Below are 21,241 nucleotides of genomic sequence, written 5' to 3' on the forward strand. Positions count from 1 at the left end.
GCCCCCACATGGGTGTCCCACCTGGGCCAGCTCCAGCCCTTTCTGAAAAATAAATAAATAAATAAAACCCCCTGCACTCACTGTCCCTGAGAGCAGGGGGCAATCCTCGCTGTCCCCCATTGCCCCGCATGATGTGGGAGGCTGTGCATGAGCCCCCCAAAGCCCTTAGGCCACTGCAGGAACAGGGAGTCCCAGAGCTATTCTTGGGTTTGTTTTTTTTTTAAAGGGCCAGAGCTGGCCCAGGCAGGGCACCCATGCCGGGGCTGGGGCATGGCAGGGGTGTCGGGGGGCTCGTGGCACAGCTCCCCACGCAGCATGGGGCATTGGGGATCACCCCCCCACACCTGGCAGCACCTGGTGAGCACCGGGGATTTTTTTTAAAGTACCAAGCTGGGGTGGGCGGGGGCAGCCATGGGGGTGCTGGGTCAGCAGGCAGGGGTTGGTGGCACTGGAGGAGTGGGGGGACCAGGGGTACTGGCAGGAGTCCCCCCCATGATCCCCTCCCTCCTCTCCCAGAACCCCCTCCCCCACCCCTACTACTTATCAGCTCAGGGTTAGCCACCAGGGACTGCCCGAATCATCAAAGCTCTCTGAAACTTTTCTGAAGATTTGGAGAACTTTGAATTGATTCAGACCTCTAAATTGGTCTCCTGCTTCAATTTGGATTCAGAGATTCAGCCACTGAATCGGGCTGAATCTCCTCCAGATCAAATCACCACCCAAAGCTTTGCACAGCCCTACTTTTTAGCTCTAAGTAATCTTCTCAGTTTATCTGCACTCTCAATCCTTATTGGTTCAATTCTTGTTGGGTTTCCTTACTCATATGTCTCTACTTCTGTCATTTTCAATCTCTTCTGTAATTTCTTGTTGCATTAATATTAGCTCTTTTTGAGTTTGTCAGATTTTTTTAATGTTTTCATCACATCTTACTTTTCATTCTGATAAGCTTCATCCACAAGATTTCGCAGCCTGGTTTTGAGTTTCCTGCTAAACAGCATTTCTGCTGGAGACAATACATGCTTCTTCAGTGTTTCCCTGTAATTTAAGAGTGATAGGTAAACGTCCATGTGTGAATCTGCAGCTTTTCTCAATAATTTCTTCACTATTTGTACTGCATTTTCCACCAGACCTTTGGATTGTGGGTATTTAAGTCTTGAAGTGTTGTGACGGAATCCATATTTGTTTGCCAACTCTTTAAACTCAAGACAGTTGAACTGAGGTCCATTTTATGTTCTCACATTTTGTGGAATTCCATGTCTATAAAAAAATAAATTTGATGCAAGTGATGATATGGTTTGCTGTTGTGCTTCCAAGCAATTTTAGGATAACGAGAAAAATAATTCAGCATTAATACATATTTTTTCTTGCATGTATGAATAAGTCAGTGTCCACTTGACACCACAGAGATATGGGCTCCTCCATCATGGGCTCTTCTCTTTGTGCTGATCTGCACTTTAGGTATGTTGTACAATTCTTGACAAAATCTTCTATGTCATTAGTCATGTTGGGTCAATATAGAGCACCTCTTGCTCTCCTTTTGCATTTTTCAGTGCCTAGATGCCCCTCATGTATTCTGTTTAACATGGATTTCTTTAGCACTGCTGGAACACCAAGTTATGACCCTTTGAACAAAATGCCATCCAGTACTGACACCTCTTCCTTGAACTGAGAGTAGGGGCTAGATATAGGTTTTCCCGGCCACTCAGCACTAATAGCTGTTATCACTTTTTGCAGTGTGGTGTCCTAAGCAGTAGCTTCTGCAATTAGTGCCCACATTTTGTCCGAGACAGGAATCACTCTTAATTAGATTAACAGGTACTATGTCTGAGTCTGGAGTTTTCCATTGTGTCATATGCTCTGGACAACATATCTTCAATAAGTCCATAATAAGTTCATAATAAGTTCAATAAGTTTCTGGTGTGTACTATATGTCTAGATCCTACATTTGCAGCTGAAAGAAACGTCTCTGTAATCTGTAATCTGGGTGACATGTCTGATAACCCTTTCTTTGCTATAGTTACCAAAGGTTTATGATCAGTTTCAGCTATCACAGGCTTCCCATAGAAGAATATATGAAATTTCCTACAGCCATAAACCAGAGCTAAGCTTTCTTCCTCAATCTGTGCATATAGACACTCTGACTTACAGAGTGCCCTAGATACATATGCTACTGGTCTCCAGCTATCCCTATGTTTTTTTAAAGAAAAGCCACTCCAACATCTTCTTTAGAAGCATCTGTTGACAACTGAATGGGTCTTTTAGGGTCATAGTATTTTAGTACCAGAGCTTTCATTATTTTTCCTTCAAGTTTTTAAATTCAGCTTCATATTCATTCACTGAGCATGCTTTTGTAGGAGAGATGAAAGGTGTTTGGTCTCCTCTGCTAAGTTAGGTGGGTATTTTTCTAAAAAATTGATCATTTCCAGCACCCTTTGCACTTCTTTCTTATCTGTAAGGTGTGGCATGTTTGTAATGGCTTTAACCCTTGCAGGATCAATTTGCACCCTGTTCTCAGAGAGCTTCTCTCAGATATGTTAAATTTTTACCTTGAATTTGCATTTTTGTTTGTTCAGTTTTGTTCAGTGAGCTCTTTCCAGCGCTTCTCTTAGCCTCAAGTCATGTTCTTTCACAGTATTTTCCTAAACTAATACATCATCAATATAAACCATAGTTCCATCAAGACCTTCAAAAATTTGCTACACCTTTCTGTGAAATACTTCAGATGCAAAACACTCTCCAAAAGGAAGTATATAAAAGCAATACCTTCTGGAAAGCATATTGAAATTACATAATCTAGTGCTATTCTTTTCTAGGGGAACTTGCCAAAACACAGAAGAGGGGTCCAAAGTACAGAAACATTTAGCTTCTGCCAAAAACTTCTTCCCTTGTGGGAATGGGAAAATTCTCCCTTTTGATGTACCTGTTCATTTGCTTAGGATCCAGATACACTCTCAAGGATCCATCTTTTTTTTTTTCTATTATCACCAGTGAATGAATCTAAGCAGTTGGTTGCTCTACTTTTTCTATTATGTCCATGTTAACTAAGCTATCTAATTCCTTTCTCAATTTCTCCCTTAGTAAAACAGGAACACTTCTTGGAGCATGTATGGTAAGAGTATTTCGTTCTCTTAATTCTATCTTTTACTCAGTTGACAGTTTCCCTATGCCTTGAAACACATCATAAAACTCTTTTTCTATGTTCTTGATTTCTAGTCTCTCAGTGGTGTCCATTCTCTTAATCAAACCTCGAGTTCTATGCTTTCACAACCCAATAATTGGCAAGAGCTTTCCTGGGACTCTTACCAACTGAATTTTTACTATATTACCCTTGTATTTAACTTGCAGTGCACAAACACCCTTGGTTGCAATCATGTTCTCATTATATGCTCCAAGTCTCACTTTTTTATTCTCGTATTAGGTTTAGCTTTGATTTTTTTAATAATGTATTCCAGTATTACATTGATCTGTACCCCTGTATCGGATTTAAGTCACCATTAGTCCGTTGGTGTCCAGGGTGATTGTCCAATCCCCAAAAGAATGAGCTTTTTCTTGCATCGTGCTAATGAGACGTCTTCCTCTTCCTTATTGAATAAAGCATGCACCTGCTGTTTCCTGTGTGTTGCATCCTTTCTGCAAACTCTTGCAAAGTGATTGAATCCTTTACATTTGTTGCAGTGCATTGCATGGGTTTGTGGTAACCCACAAAGTATCTGCAGTTAACCATTGTTTCTTCAAGCAATTCTCTTTGGCCTCTGCTTGCAGGCTTCATAGTGAGATCTTCCTTTCTGTATTGTTTCTGTGTTGCCTTAAGTTTTTGCAGTCTTGTCACTTCATCTAGTTCGGCTTTTTCTGTTTTTTCCTACAGCTTCTGTAGCCTGGTATTTGTCATCTCAGCCACTTGACACATTCTAACGGCCTTTTCCAAATTAAGTTCAGGATCCTCTAGCAGTGTTTTCCTGAGGCTTGTATCCCTTATACCCTGTACTATTTGGTCTCTAACCATGGACTCTTGGGTCTCCAAAGTTGTATGTCTGGCTCAGCAGTCCAAGGTTTTTAACAAACTCCTCTATTGTTTCACATTCTTTCTGCTATTTCATATTGAAATTATACCATTCAAAGGTTTTATTTTGTTTGGGTATACAATATTCTTCAAATGTTTTTATTACTGTGCCATAGCTGTTCTGTTCTGCTTCTGAGAGTTGTAAGATATTGTAAAGAGACAAAGCTTCTGGGACTGCCATATTTTAAAAAAATGGTTACCTTGAATCTTCCTTCTCTCTAGCTCCACTGGCTGTCATCTACATGGTTCTGCTTAAATTTCTTCCAGTTTTCTGCTGCATTGCTGGACAGATTTAATTCCTCTGAAATTCTGAGATGCTCCATTTTTCTATCTTTCTTTGCACTCCACTCCTAGCATCACATGTATTTCTCAAAAGATTAAGGAGCTAACTTATAAAACAATAAATCTTGTTTATTCAGAGAGCAGTACTCTACCTACAATTCTGCCATTCCCTCCTGCAATTCCAGGGCAAATGTAACAACTTATACATAACACTCTTAAAGGCATCCACATAGCTAGCAGATCTGCAGTCACATCAGCCAACTCCCTCAGCACCCTTGGATGCATTGTATCTGGTCCCATGGACTTGTACACTTCCAGATTTTCTAAATAGTCCCTAACCTGTTCTTTCACCACTGAGGGCTGCTCATCTTCTTCCCAAACTGTGCTGCCTGGTGCAGTAGACTGGGAGCTGACCTGCCTATGAAGACCAAGGTAAAAAAGGCATTAAGTACTTCAGCTTTTTCCCATCATTTTTCATTAGGTTGCCTCCCCCATTCAGTAAAGGGTCCACACTTTCCCTGACCTTCCTCTTGTTCCTAACATACTTGTAGAAACCCTTTTTGTTACCCTCCACATCCTTTGCTATCTACAATTCCAACTGCACTTTGACCTTCCTGACTTCATGCCTGCACAATACTCTTACTATACTCCTCTCATGTTGTTTGTTCAAGCTTCCACTTCTTGTAAGTTTCCTTTTTGTGTTTAGCTTACCAAAGAGTTCTCTGCTAAGCTAAGTTAGTCACTAGCCACATTTGTTATTCTTCCTGCACATTGGGATGGTTTGTTCCTACAACCTCACTAAGGTTTCTGACTTCAGATTTTTCATTTCAAAATGTCAATTTGACTTAAAATATTTTATTGATGTAGATGTGGAAACAATGAGGAATAGACATCACAATGTGCTTCACTGTAGTAGTCGCTTATTTACAACTTTTATGCAACTGGAGGGACTATATAAAACTACCTAAAGGGATGTCCTAGTGCATATTTCATGGGCAGCTTATAACCTGTCTCTTCTTAATTACTGCATCGTTGCAGGAAACCTGATGGGAAACTAGAGTCCTGCAGCTATGGAGAAAGAGATAGGAGGAAGAAAACCATGAAGTACAGGCTACATACTTCAGATCTCCCTGTGAAGTCCACACCTGTTGCCTGTAAACAATTTAGCTTAAATCTTCAATGGTAATCCAGTCCAAATCTGAAAGCCCTGCTAAATTCACAACCCATAACTACTTGTCTTCTACCCCACCCCACTTTCTAAAGCATATTCAGTACTTCCCCACATGCTTCAGGCCCCTAGTACAAGATAAATAGCAGCAGCAATATCATACTCCCTTGTTTCTGGTGTTGACTCTACTGCACCACATTATTTATTTATAATGCCCTTACGGAGAAGAAACTCTGGAAAGAAAGACAATTTGCAACAGACCTATTTGTAGAAGGGCTTTGCTTTGTGTTGTTAGCTAAAAGGCATAATGCAGATAGGAAAAGAGAGCTCATATGGCTCAAGTTAATTGAGGGCTACTGCCTGAGTGAACCCACAAATTACTATAGATATATTATAGACTGACCCATTCACTAATGCTCAAGCAGACCCCTGAGTTATAAAGACTTCATTCTAGTTATTTCCCACCTAACAGGAATTTTCCAAAGTGGCGATAGTTTACTTAAAATTAAAAAAACCCAAGAGTTTATGAACGCTAGCTAAGAAAGTAATAAATACATTCAACAAATTGCTAATGTTGCCACATGGAAAACAAATTCATACAGACACTAAAATAAATTATCAGAATAGTCTTTGATATCACACAAGATGCAGCAATTACATTAAACATGAGAATGATGGGGCAAAAAGTTAAATTTCAAAATGACTATCCCATTTTGGCAGCAAACTATCAAACTTTCTCTTCCTTCACTAAACTGGAGCGAATCCTTTAGCTCCATCCAACAACATCACCACTGCCTAATGGACACTCTGAAATTAAATGGTTTATTTCTAAACATTTTTTTCAATTTCAAATACCAACATTCCGAAACATGTTGGCTCCTATACAATTCAGACATGTTTTGCCACTTGTACTTTTCTACTTACAGATTAAACTCTCTCATTCTCAAAATCCCTATTCTAGAAACAAAACTCAGAAATAAATAGTGGTGGACATCATAATAAGCAATTGCTTTTGAACTCTCACTCCAAAAAACAGAAGATCAAACAAAACAACACAGCTGTCAGAAAGATCACTCTAAAGTACATATTACTATAATTACAAAAACAAGTCCATAACCATATTCTATATTCAACAATAATCAAACTATTCAAGTAAAGTTTGCTCTGTGTAATCTTTCCCTTCTTGACACTCAGCATAACCTTTAGATTTCCTTCTGTGATGCAGAAGGGTGCTTTAACATGAACATAATGTAAATGCACTCAAACAGCAGAATAATTAGGGGTAGGCAAGAAGGGTACCACCAGGGCACCAACTCAGAATGTAGGTAAGTTTGGCAGCTGCCGCTACTGTCATCCTATCTATTGCTGTCAATGCTGATGATGGAAAACCTGCTTATGCCTCTGCCATGACTGACTCACACACCCCTTCCTTACCCTAAAGCAAGTGCCACTGCATGACAATTTATTTTGTAGATCATGGCTGCATCAGGTGTGCAGGCATGTGTGGCTTGTGGCACTACAAGCCATACATGGTAAAAGTTAAAATGTGCCCCCTGCTGAAAATTTGCAGCCCAAAGTTTGCTATGGGGACTTCCCAATAGCAAAAAAAAAGGTCACAAAAAGCAGTGCAAAGCACATGAAAATAGTGTGCACTGGGATAAATGCAGAGATGGGGAGCAGGAAGCCCAAGGCTGCCTAATCCCCATCTCTGCACACTGTGGAGCCAGATAATAGTAATCCAAAAATAAAACTAAAAAGTCGTCAATGACAGAGAAGGTAGATGAAGCAAGAATGCTCTAAAATGGTTCCAAAGGCAAATGAAAGCTTCAGCAGAATAGAAACCTCCATTTCTCTAGGTTTCCATTCCGCAAGATTGTTTTCCTTCCCCCAAAGTACTGTGTGGTTACTGATGCGCAATAACATTGCCACAATGAAAGAAAACGTATGCAAGTGTTTTTCTTCAATAGGAAATCCTACAGAGATGGGGTAGTGATGAACAGGGCATGTGCTATTGATTACTGGAAGCCCCTAATTATGAACCTACGTGAGGGCAATGATTGTACGATGGTTGTTTCATATTTGAAACTGAGACATATACAATTCAGGAGCTGTAATCATGACTGAGTGGGCCTATCTAGGATCCAATTTTTTCACCCCATACAGGGAGTGTGCTAGAAAGGGTTCCCAAAACATAGTCTATCTCATTTCACCTGGCTGGAAAACTACATCCGGTGGAATTATTCTGTATCTGTGATCCAAATCAAATAATGAAGTTTCTATAACATAGCAACCTAAAAAGGGGGGAGGGGATGGGACTAGATGTAGAATTCTGCTTTATATAAAATATGTATTTTACCAACTGATGGGTATTTTTAATTTATGTAAATATTAAGCTTTTCACCCAAATATTTGTACTAAATATTTAGTACGGTGTCGTATAGAGAAAAGTTCTTATTTACTACAGGAAAATATTTTCAGGAAAAATGTAAGGGAAACTCTTTGTATCTTCACATTTTTAATGGATCATAATTAGTACCTAGCTGTTTTCATCATTTCATTGTATTCAGTTCAGGGGGAATGAGAAGTAATGGATGTTTAAATCCGTGCATTTTCATTCAAAAATTATAATCATGGAGTTGTCACAAAACAAATGATTTGGGAACATGTTTAACAAGATGGCTTCATAATAAAATTCCATCAAAAGTCCTCCTCCGCTGCTTTTTAGATTAGGGTAATCTTATATTCTCTCGGTATTTTGCAGTGTTCTAGCAAAATCATCATAGATTAAAAGAATCATACCTGAAATGGCTCAGGGCTAGTAATGTAGAGTGTTTGTCTTATCCATCTGTTGCCTTGATTTCCAAACTTGTACCATAGCAGACGTCCTTTGGTATTGCTCACAATTCTCTTGAAGATTGACAATCTATAAATCTGCTTTCCAAACATATGATAATGGAAGCGGAAAATACATGTTTTATTGCCATCAGGGGAAGTGGCATTAAAGATTGGACTGAGCAAAGCTGCTGTATTTTGGAACACATGAGGCTCTGAGGATTCCATGTAGAGATAATGCCCCTTGATTGTGCCAAAAGTATGATCCTTTAATGGTCCTGTGTAAAACGTTGGCGTTGGGCCCTGTTTTCTGATCCAGTCAAAGTCATCCTCTGTGTCTTGCTCCCAGTTGCACAGCCCATTTTCAAAGTTACATTGTAGCTCAGGGTCTGAAATATGCAAATATAAACAATCTGTCAAAGGAAAACAGTATGCAATATCAGATAAAATGATATATGATAATTACCTTTTTGTCCTCAGAGTTACCCTCAGCATAATGAAATAAATTCAAACCAGCGTGGACAAAAACTGAGAGCAGTATTTTTTTTCCCAGATAAATGTGGAAACACACGCACACAATCAATACAAGTTATGAAGTCAATGGCAGTTATGCTAAAGTATCTGAGGGTAAAGTCTGGCCCTAAGTTAAAACTTAACTATATAAAGCATTCAGAAAACATTCAAAAGGATACAGTAGTCTTGTCCAGAGAGATGAGGTTCTCTTTTAATAGAAAGAGATTAAAATTGTTTTTACATTCTTATCATGCTTCCAAAACAGCATTATCAACTGCCAGTTTTCCATATTTTCATAGAATTGGACCAGAAGAGATCATTAAACTATCCTGTCTGATTTTTTTGGTATAACACATACAGTAAAGTTAAACGTACATCAAACCAAAATACCTTATTTATGCCAAGTAGCTCATTCCTAAACAAACAAATCTATGTGCCCCAGAAAAGTGTCTCTTTTGGTTTTCCCATTTCTATGAAATTTTAACAAATAATATCACCTTACTCTTATATAGTAGTTTCATAGTTAGTAGGGTTGGAAGGGACCTGAGCAGATCATCAAGTCCGACCCCCTGCCATGGCAGGAAAGAGTACTGGGGTCAAACAACCCCAACAAGGTGATTGTCTAGCCAGCAAGGTGATTGTCTAGTAGTTTGTTCCTGTTTATCTCAAGTGATTTATAAGAAAAGGTCAGAATTATTATCCCCATTTTATACATGGCAAAGCTGAAATTGAGGCTGAGGAATAAGTGTTTAGATCTTTATTTGATGATCATATTATCTTTAGGGTAGGATTCACGTTTCAGTAAAAGTCAAATTGAAAAAAAGTTTGGTTGTAATGGTACTCATGAGACTCCTTCCAAAATTTCAGCCCCAAGTAACAGAATGCTCATCCTTGAATGCTCAGAGCTTTGTTATCAATACTGTTAGAACCATTACATTTATTTCATTTCATATGGAAGAAATTTGGAGGAAACAAACAGAAAAGAAAAAGCAATGATGGTGTGCATGGAATATGAGAGAGGGGATGTTACATTTGTAGAATTCATAATATGTACTCAGAAGAACCCTTTATATAACTTAGTGTCGAGAACTGTTCACACCATCATGTTCAACATCAGTTAAGTAAACTTCATTAAAGAAAAACTGCAGTGATTAATTCTAATGCAGTAGAGAAATTAAGCTTACATTTTAAAGGGTTTTAAATGGCTTAATCTGGTCTACTTTAGTGCAAACACCAATTTACATAGTTTCTCATCTCATTTCTCACCTATCAATTCCTCTGTTCTACTGTTGCCCAGTGATTTCCTACCATACCACCAGTCCCCTCCTCTATTGCTTATGTACTGGGAACCTAGTGTATAACCTTTTCTGAAGATCTGTTGGTCAGATTTTTGCTGCTTTATATGATCTTGGAAGGGGGGAGGGAAGGGAAGAGACTACATATTTAGATGGTCTATTAGGAATTAGAACCAGGTTCATAACTCTTGTAATCGATAGGCAAAATTAAATCTGTTTACTATTTTTAAATTTTAAATTGAGAGTGCTAGCAAAGCACATTGTTAGTGAGCTACCTATTGCTCCATCAGATTAAGGTAAAATTATTTATTTTAAAAAGAGTAAAAGTTTTGCACTAGGTTAGAATGAAATTGATGCTTGATGGTGTAAATTAGAGGCAGGGGGCAGAGTAGAGGCTGGGGGAAGGTGAGGGAGGGAGGAAGGAGATGCTGGAAGGGAAGGGGGATCACAGGCTGGGGGGAGGGTTAGGAGGGGGATCAGATGCAGAAGGGGAAAGGGGGGGCTGAGGTTGCGAGAGTCAGGTACAAGCAGGGGGAAAGCTGCAGGGGTGCTATACCTCTCTCCCCCCTGTCCCTTGCCACCTATCCCCCTACAATGGTGGAGGGACAAATTAAAGATGACCCCTTAATAATTAGATCGTATACATGGAAAATTATAACAAATTTATAAATTTTCCATGCATAAATTCTAGTTTTTGAGGGTCATCTTAGATTTGATTAAATATGGTAGCAAGCAAATATAAAATAACATATTGTGCCCTCCTGTATCTTGCCAAAGTGACATAAGTATGGCTACTTTTCCAATAACAAGAATGACCTTCGCGTATTTATTCTCAGGTTCTCCAAAGTCTGTTCTTTGGAGCTTGTCACGTGTACAGGATCTGAATAATTTTCAGATTCTATTTCAGCAACAGCTATATTTGACTCTGGTGTACATAGGTTTACCTTCCTTGGACTAAAATAGAAGCAGAACTAACTTACTCCAGAGATGAATTTAATAGGACTACTGTTATTACAGAATAAAGAATAGATTTTATAGTACTTACTGCAATTTTCCTCATCAGATCCATCCCCACAGTTATCCACAAGATCACAAACCAATGAACTGTCTATACAAGCCCTCGTGTCTCTGCACCAGAAATGATCATGAGTGTCACAGCTTACTGCTGGAGATGGAAGAGCACAGTTCTCAAATGTTATGTCATCAATCGCTGAAATACCATCATAAAACCCAAGGCTAATTTTATCTAATGATAACTGGAAAGGCCAACGGAGGCGGCCAAGCTGAATGAAGGCCCTTAGCCATTGATAACCCTGATTATAGTATACCCTCCAGAGAACAGTGGGGTCCTTCAGTCCATCAATGTGCAGTTGCATTTCTGCTGCTCCAACTGAGAGACCATAATTGTAATACCTTTAGAAGAGAAAAAAGCAGAAAAGTCAAAGGTATAAATGATGAGAACAAATTACTTTACATATACTGACCAACATCTCCTTTGTTATAACTCCATTTAATTTAATGGAATGAAGTAAGCCCACAAAGCTTACATCCATCTCAGAGGCAATTCACTTCATTCTCTATATGATCTCATTATTATACCACAGATATATTAGCTTATCTAATTTTTGACAGGATTGGGTGGTGTGTGAATCTTGGTCTTTTCTGAAGCAGTTAAGACAGGGATGGAGGAAGCATACTTAATTAAGATATAATCCACAGCTAGATAGAGACATTTTTCTTATATTAAGCAATGATCGGGGCTCACTCAGATGCAAAATATTACCATTATGAATTTAATTCAAGGAATAATTTAAAAGTTTCAACAAAGGAAGGACAAACATTTAATGAATGCAAGAACATGCTTTCAATCCATAGTAATGATTAATACTACTTTATAATTCTACTGCACTTCTCTTTGAGGATCTCCAAGCACTTTTCTAAACATAATACTTCCAACATAGCTGTGAGGTAGGTAAATACTCCTAAGATGGCAAAAACTATCTAACCCTTCAAGTCACAAACAAAAGCCTTGACATGGCCAAAAGATGCAAAAGACAAACTTAAGATATATATACCTCAGAATCGATTATCTGTGCCCACTCAGATAACAACTTGTCAGAGCATGATTTTTCAGAATAAAAGACAGGTAGGGAATGAGGAAAATACTCCTTCTTCAGGAGCTAAATTTAAATTTCACTGAACACCCTGTTTACTCATGAGACCTCTGTTTAGCTATCCCTGCACTATACCTATCTGACATGCAGAAAAACAGACAAGTGAATGGTTCAAATGTTGCACAGAAGGCAAAAAGACAGGACAGGGAACACAACCAAAAACTCCTAATGTGACATGTCTACTAGGTCTGTGCAATGTGGCTAGTATTCAATTTGGATTCAGCCAATCTGGGGAACAGTGATTCAATTCAGTGATTCGAATCACTGTCCCGAATTGATTCAGCCAAATCTGATTCAGAGATTTGGCTACCACCAAATCAACCAAAACTCTGAATCAAACAGGCCCCATCCCCCCCCACAACACACACACTCTCCCAGGCCCATCAGTGGCTGCCCTGCCCAGCCCCAGCCTCCTGGCTCTTTAATAAGAAAAGAGACCGGCATTCACTAGCTGCTGCCAGGCGGGGGGGCAATCTCTTCTGCTCCCCCACTACCTCCCACTGCATGGGGGCTTTGTCATGAGACATATGGGCAGTAGTCTTGCTTAGTGGTTAAACCACCAGACGAGGGGCAGAGACAGGGCCAGAGTCCAAAACACAGCCCCACTCTGGGGTCAGAATTGTGGCAGGAAGCCACCTTGTTTCTCCCCAAAATCTCTGTGCTGTGACAATGTGATTAGGATGGGCCCAGCAAAGGAAACACACCTTTACCCTATCCCTTTAGGTAACCTGAGCTGGCTACATTCCTGAGGGAGGGGGGAAACCTGCTCCCTCTGCCTACATGACTGGCATCACCTACCTGGGTGAGGGGCTTCTACCTGGTGGGCTAGAGTCTGCCCAGCAACTAGTGATGTATTTCAAATTGGTTGGCTGACAGCCAACAGGTGCTGGCCTCCATTGGACCAGGTGAATGAGGTCACAGGGGCTATATAAGTTAAGACTGCCCAGGAGGAGGAGGGGGCAGCAGCCATGCGGGGGACTCAGATTTAGAGAGGAGTTTTACCATCTGAAACTGGCTCTCTCCCCCATAACTCATGAGCTGGGAACGGCCTGCCTCCAGAGGGAATCTCCAACAGCCTCCGGATGATGCTTGTGAGTAAGCTACTTGAGTTCTGATTAGCTATATAGCTAGCAGTAAGTCAGATGCATGATCAAAAGGCTACCTCAGCCAGACTGTTTTGCTCTATAGGATTTCTATGATATTGCTCTATCTTGTTCCTTATTTTCACCCTACCCCTGTAATCAATAAAGTTCTCCTTTGTGACTGGTGCAGGAGACTTATTGAGGGGTGGGTCTAAATTATGCCTAAGAGGCCCCTTAGGCCTGCGGACTAAGGAAGACGTTCCTTTTTGGCCTCCGATTTGGAGAAGTGTCCTAAGTGCCTGTACTGTGACGAGTACCCATAGGACTGTTAGGCCTGTGTTTCCCTGAGGACACAGGGCCGAGAGAGTCCCTTCTTGGGGTGGTGGCAGCTTATGTTACCTCCAGGCTAGCGAGTGTGCTCCAGGAGGAGGGTCAGCTAGATGCGAGGCTCCCCTAGGGAGGCACTCGGAGCCTGGAAGGTGGTCGGGTGTAGTGAGGTGGGTGGCTCAACGCAGGAGTGTCCCCTGCTGGCCCGCCACAAGGATCAGGTACCAAGTCACCAAATCCCATAAAAATCCAGGGGCAAGGTCCAGATTGGCTGAATTACTAAATAAAAAGGGAAAATCCAGAAGTCAGAGTCCAGAAACAGAGCAAACAGGGTCAGACATTGTCGAGTACTAGATCAAAGAGGCTTGCCAGGACAGACCTACATCAAGAACCATTGGCGGCCTTGGAGTCTGCAGCTACAGTTGGAGCTGAATGGGGAAGCTGTACTCCCAGCAGCCCAACAGGAGGTCCAAAAACAGGCCAACTGAAGTCATTAGCAGAATTAGGGTTGCTAATCAAAGCCCCAGGCAGATATGACCCACTAGGCAATTAGCCCAGGCTGTACTACTTGTTCAGGCCCCTGATAGGCTTTTCTAAATGCTTCAGTTTATTTTTGATTAATGGTTAGAACAAACACCTAGCAACTAAAGAGAAAAAGAAGCAGTAAATGCTGCAGAGGGAGATGTGTACTATTGCAACCTCTAACTTCAATTACAGTCCAGATATTCCATACATTTAAAATCAAAATTAATTCATACCAGAAAGAAACAGTGCAATCTGAGCCAGTCTGACTGAACCTGGGGCTCCGCAGCTGAGCAACCTGTGAAATGCTGCTGCTGTTTTGCAGAATGAACATAAAGTGACCTATTGAAATAAAATAAAATAGAAAACAACTTTTTGTATGTCAGGCCAGAAGGCAGCAAGTGTAACGCATAGAAGGTTTCTGAAGAGGTCATTGCCCCCACTTTAAATCTTATGTAATAGTAGGCAGTTCAATGCAAGTGTATATGCTTCCAGGACCTGTCAATGTCTTACCTTCAGATTTGTTATAGGTATGATCCCGTGCAGGAGCTTGTTTCTGAAAGGCAGATGGAAGACCACTTCTGGAGCTTCTTACCCAGTCAAATGCATCTGTGCTTACAGTTTCAGACCAGCCACAGTTGTCTATTTCAAAGTCACACTTAGCAGCTGAAATATTGAAAGAGACAGTTCACTTTGTACCTTTAAAATAATAACAAGTAACTAATCAAAAGTATGAAAACCTTTCCAACTGTAAGGGAGTGCTCCACAGGAAGGGAGCACTCCTGATTTGCCAACAATGAACCAGGTCGCTATTCAAAAAGAACCAGAAAAGGGCATTATAAGGAAAGGGGAATATTTTTTTATTTACATTACATTAGCACATAGTAGGCACCTGTACTTGTGAGCATTACTGTGGACTAGACTAAGTAACTCCACAGTAAAACATCACCATCTACATATGTGCCCATAGTAGGGTGCAGTAAACTAATTAACCTATTCAGGACAATCATACAGCAGAGTAGTTATGTGCGCTAAAATGCACAAGTAAATAGTGACCAGGGCTGGCTGGGGCATGAGGGTACCCTTATGTGGGTGCCCTCATAGTGAAAAAGCTGCTGGCTGCCCAGCCCCACACTGTAGCACCCTGATGCACCAACCCACCCCACTGCAGCATGCTGAGCTGGGGCAGAGCAGCCCTAGGCTGGTATGCTGAGCCCCTGGATCCCTTTACAGCTGGGGCTGCTCCACTGCGGTTCAACATGCTGTAGTCCTAGGCACACAGGTAGACACTGCACCAAATAGCAATACATTCTGGTGTGAAATGCACTAGAGTTTATTGCTATATGCTAATTACACATGTAAATGCATCCAGTGTCCTTTAGCACAATATGCTCCTTGGTCTGAAAAATCTACAAGTGTAAATACATGAGACAGAGAAAGAAAAGGATAGGGAAAAGAGGCAAAAAGATCAAATGACTTGCAAAGATCATGAAGAAAGTCTGTATCAGAATTAGGAATTGAACACATGTCTTCTGAGCCTAATTCTAAGAGAATAAAGGGCATAGTCTGTCTGTCCATAACACTGTTGTAGCACTCTGGTTACTGAAACAACAAATTAGGGTGCTTCAACAGCATTACAGACAGGAAGTGGTGTTGGCAGTGCACTGCTACAACAGTGGGGATGGAGGGGAAAGAGTAGGGTGGCGAGGCCAGCACCACTGGCCTCGCCCCCACCCGAAGCCTTGCTCCTCGGAGGTAGCAGAGCAAGAACAGAGCAGAGGGGCGAGGCCAGCAGCGCTGGCCTCTCTCCCTGCTCCCCACCCACTGGCCTTGCTCCCTGGAGGTGGTGGAGCACTGCTATGATGGTGGGGATGGAGGAGATGGAGCAGGGGGGCAAGGTCAGTGGCGTTGAACTCACCTTCCCCAGCCCTTCTCCATGGAGGTAGCAACAGCACAGGGTGCTAGTGGAGGGGGATGGAGGAGACGGCGGGATAAGATTCCCCCTGTCCCTCTACTCATGGGAAATGGAGGCGGCATGGTGGGGAGGTTAGTGCTAGGGTTAGCAAGCTTCCCCCCCCTCAGTCCCTGCCCACCCTGCCCCCATCATCCTTGACAGGCAATTCACTAGTAAGTATGTAATGGGCATGCTTATAAGTTCATTAATGTGCCTTAGATATTGTGTATTAGTTTCATACTTGTTTAATAAAGTACTATCTAAAAGCTCAATAACTAGAGTGACTGAGCAGTAGTGCCAGCACACATTTATTTTGTGATGCTTATTGTGCATTAGCTTAACACTGTGCAGTGTTATTAGGCTAATGCACAGTAAGTGTTTCATGTAGACACACACATTAAGTATTATGAGCATATAAATTATAAGACCATCTTACTTTGTAGTAGACTAAGCCCTACAAACCCAACATGCTAACATTACATTAAAGCAAGAATAAAAGTTAAGAATGTGTTATGCTAAATTAGGTATATCTGGAAATTCAGGCAACTGTAAAGAAAACAGAGGGAAGAAATGGCAAGTGTTGAAGTCAACTAATAAATAAGTGATCATGGTTGAATAAATATGTCACTAAAATTTTAAAAAGTGGACTTGAATGCTCAAAAATATAAATTTCTCAAATAACTCCCTTTTCAATTTCATGAAAAGTTATACATCCTTTTAATGGAAATGTTGGAAAAATGTGTGAGAAACTTGTATGCAGTAATTTATTTCTTACTTAGATAGCATGGATCAAACCATATCAAAAACATCTGTGGCCAGGCTAACCACCCTTCACCTTCTTAAGAAATAGCTTCAGAAAAGTACCACATATGCCATAACTACCAAAAATATTAGCTGCATTTGTTTACAACACAGGAGTTATCCGTTTTAAACTCAATGCCTATGGAGACCACAATCCTATGTGATCACTTACTGCTGTAAATTACAGGAATTTGATGCTGAAAATCCTAAAAATTGAAGGTAAAGGTACCTTCACATTTTAAATATTCTGTTCTTCTTGATAATGAACAAACAATTACTGAGTGAATCATTTTGTAACAGATTCCCGATCTGAATATTTTAAAGGCTTGTACTACATTTGGCCTTAGAGAAGCAGAGGCCTAGCAAATAGTTATATTAAATAGTTTATATAAATACCACTAAGAAATCAGACCTAGAAATGGAATAAACACAATGATATTTAGGAACAGATCAAAGAAAGTAGAAGTGCTTGTGGAATATATAAATCAATAGTGCTGCTGATGCAAAAAGAAGATACAGCACGTATGACAAACAACAGAAAGGAAGAGAAAATTGAAGGAAAATAAAATGAAGACAAATAATATTTTCCAAATCTACAAGGATTCTGAGGATTGGTGGAGTTGAATGAAGGTCTGTTGAGGGAACTGAATTGTGAGGGAAGACAACAGGTAAAGATGGAAAGCAATTTTTGCTTTACTTTCTGCTCACCTAGGGATGCAGGAATAATATGAAACCCAGTTCCAAGAAAGAAAATGACAAATTTCTGACACAGATAGTTACACCAAGAGGTAAATACAGAAGATGGAACAGGTAAGTCTCCAAACTCAAATGAGATGCATCCCAAACTTTTTACAGAGATGGAACATAAAAAAAGGAAGCAGCAGACCATACATTCAATATAAGCATTATTGAAGGCATTGAGATAAAATAAGATTCAAATTTTGAGCTAAAACTCAAATCAAACCTTTAAGGTTAAAAAAAAAGTGGGGTTACAATGAGACAAGGAACCCAGATTTCACGCTATCAGAAAACAGACAATGAGGCTGAAGATAATAATGACAATAGAACAAATCACATCAATGGCAGAACTGAGTCCTTTACAGTTAAATTTTGTAAGCATTTAAATACATATACAAGCTACATTTTCTCTACCTCTGATTCTTCTTCCCACCCACACAGTACTCGCAAGACTGTTAGATTTGGACTGCAGGTATTTTTGTGTCCTTTCCATATTATATAAACTATTCTTGTAAAAAAAAATCAGTTAAAAATACAAGTGTGACAATTTTTCAGGAAATAGAACTAAGTGGAGATATGTGGAAAATCAGTCCTGTGTTAATTAAAAATAGATTATAAACTATGAAATAAAGAGGTATAATGTTAGTGTTGAAATTAAGCTGAAAATAGATCATCCAGATATGACTGAGAAGTGTATGATGCAAATTAAAGAAAAGGGTATACAGGAAGTGTGTGCAATGAACATTTTGAAAGACTAAGAAGTTCAAGGACATGAGGGCACCCCATTGGGGAAAAAATAAAAGTGTATAGAAGAAATTTCTTTTCAGGGAGGAAAACTAGTGTTTGGAACTGATAGATGAATAAAGACAACAAAGCAACATGGATGACTTAAAAAAACAAAACAAAAAAGGCAGACATTTCTTTAAAAAACCATAAATCAACAGTGGGTTCTGCTGGTACTGCCAGTTCACTTCTGGGTCCGCTGCGGAGCGTGTGCCCCCCGCCCCCACTTGCCCAGCTCAGCAACTGGCCAAGGGGGAACCCCAGGTGATCCCCCCAGACCCAGAAGGCACTAGTCACAGGGTCAGAAGGGCATGGGGGTCCCCCCGTGCATTCACCGGCAGACCCGGAAGTGGACCGGAAGCGGCTCTGATCCACTTCTGGGTCTGCTGCCAAGTGCACTGGAGAACCCCCCACACTCCTCTGGGATGCTCCATCCCACCCAGCGTCTCAGCATTCATGAACCGCCTGGTACCTCGAGGTATGTAAAAAAACAACAACATTTAAAGCTGTGTCTATGTCCGAATTACTGAATCTTTCCGAATCTCTCTGAATCGATTTGGAGGGTTCCCATTCAATTCAGAGGGATTAAAGGGTCTCCTGATTCAATTAGGATTCAGAGATTTGGCCACCAAATCAAATCAGGGACTGAAGCTTCATGTAGCCCTAGTTTTTATGGGCAAGTGTTGCTGCATGATAAAACTTGTTTTATTATTTTTCAATGGCATACTGATCCACCCAAGGATCACAAAGATTCTTAAAACACCAAACCAATTGATAAACTTATCCTTACAAAAACCCTGGAAGTAAATATTTTATTCCCATTTTTCAAGTTGGAAAACTGAAATGCAAAAATGTTTAAGTAGCACACTCAAGGTCAATCATGGCCTTAATGGTAGAACTAAAAATAGAACCTGGAACTTCTTTCACCTGTATTATCAACACAAAATCATTCACAAGATCTCAGTCTTATTTTCAACTATTGGACAGTTGTTGGTTCAATTTCAGAAAGAAACTTCTTTTCTAATAAAGAATACTGTCTCACATCACAAAAACCTTGCTTTCATGCATTCTTTGGACCATCATGGCTATATAACCATGATAACAGCACTACTATAAACTTTATGAAGTCCTACAGTCAAAATACTTGAAATGCTACAAAAGGACCTTAAGGAGAGATTTTATTTTTGATGAAAAAGAACCCCCCTTCAAACAAATATTTTAATGAAAATTAGAAAAATTGTGCTTATTTGTGATGTATACATATACAATTTGCTCTGATTTAGTGTTACAGCTCCTACCCCACTGAACTGAAAGGGAAGTATATTATTTATTTCTCATGATTTGGTCTTTCATGGAGGAACATTGCTTTATGAGTAGTACTAGTGAATTCAATAGACCTGTTTGCATGAGTAGGTAGGTGTAAAAGAGCACAGGGTCTGCTCTGCTACTCACTGAGGCGTGAGCAGCAGCAAGGCAGCTTGCTGGTTGCAAGTTGCCTGATTGGGAACAGGGCCCACTGGTTCCCTACAAGAACAGGGCTCTGAGCAGCAAGGCCAGCAGTTTGCTGCTAGCAGCCAGGAGACAAACACCACCCAGCTGGAGCTCCTTTTCAAACCGTGTTGGAGGTAAGTGTAACCCGGATACACCCAAGGGTGTGCCCTATTCTCAACAGGATGGGATGGGTAGGCAGGAGCGGGTGCTGTGAGAGGGACTCCAGAATTTTGAGCAGATCCCTCTTTCCTCTATAGAGTTAGCCCAAGCCCAAAGTTCTTAACTATATACAATTTATTGGGTTATAATACACATAAACATAAAACTAAATATTATATACATATATTTACACAGTGAACATTAACCAGTAAGCAAGGTCAAACCCTAAATGACACTATTTACAACATCACAATACAGCATTTCAATGACAAAATATAAGGCACAAACATGAACAATCTTAATAACAACTATTCCTTAATATAGTCCCTGATCCCTGGCAAGAGACAGTCCTTCTTCCAATGGGGTCCTTTGAGGGGGGGAAGGTGTCCAGAAAGCACCAGGGCCCCTCCCCTTAGGGCCCTGACTAGGCAGGGGGCTGCCCATCCCACCCCTTCTCTGGGTTTGCCCACCCCAAACATCTTTCCCCTGTGGGACCCAAGGGCCCAATCACTCACACTCCTTCAGGTGGCGGAGGTCAGGGTGCAGCTCGATGGGGTCTCCTCTGCTAGAGTGCCTCTCCAGGCCTCTCCCAAGCCACTGGGCTCCTCCCCACCCTGTGCCCCACTAGGGGCACTGAGGGCTCAGGTCCTCTCAGCTGCTGCACCACCGCTGCTAGCTTCTGGGTGCTGGGCCTCATGCTGCAGTACTGCTATTTCCCTGTGCCCTGTGCTCTTTTAGCATGGGCTGGGCCCTTCAGGCTCCATCCATCCATCCACATGCTGGGTGGCTAACCCAAGCAGCCTCCGCTGCTTCCTGGCTCCCAAGGTTCAGATCTGTGTGCCACCCTGGGACCTGGCCACTTGCTGGGAGATGGGGCCTGAGCTGCCTCACTGCGGCCCCCAAGGCCCTGCCAGGGTTGCAGGCTCGTGTCACTGCTTGCAGTTCCCAAAGCCTAGGCTCCGTGCACTGAACTGTGCACCGTGATGGGCCTGAGCAGTCTCACGCCGCTCTCCAGGCTGGGTCTCTGTGCACCATCAACAGCCCAAGTGGTCTCGCACCA

At 41.1% G+C, this 21,241-nt stretch overlaps 1 protein-coding gene across 1 annotated transcript in view; it reads right to left on the reverse strand.

The window, feature by feature from the left end:
* MALRD1 (MAM and LDL receptor class A domain containing 1) overlaps positions 1 to 21,241 on the reverse strand; it is a 433,259-nt gene that overhangs the window by 381,254 nt on the left and 30,764 nt on the right. Inside the window, exons 7-10 of the mRNA XM_019529906.1 lie at positions 14,769 to 14,921; positions 14,492 to 14,597; positions 11,196 to 11,563; positions 8,310 to 8,731 (exon numbers count right to left, since the gene is read on the reverse strand). Of these exons, the coding sequence (XP_019385451.1) occupies positions 8,310 to 8,731; positions 11,196 to 11,563; positions 14,492 to 14,597; positions 14,769 to 14,921 (1,049 nt within the window). The remainder of the gene's footprint in view (positions 1 to 8,309; positions 8,732 to 11,195; positions 11,564 to 14,491; positions 14,598 to 14,768; positions 14,922 to 21,241) is intronic.

This window comes from Crocodylus porosus, unplaced genomic scaffold, assembly GCF_001723895.1.
Source record: "Crocodylus porosus isolate Cpor-Errol unplaced genomic scaffold, CroPor_comp1, whole genome shotgun sequence".
NCBI classification, from domain to species: Eukaryota; Metazoa; Chordata; order Crocodylia; family Crocodylidae; genus Crocodylus; species Crocodylus porosus.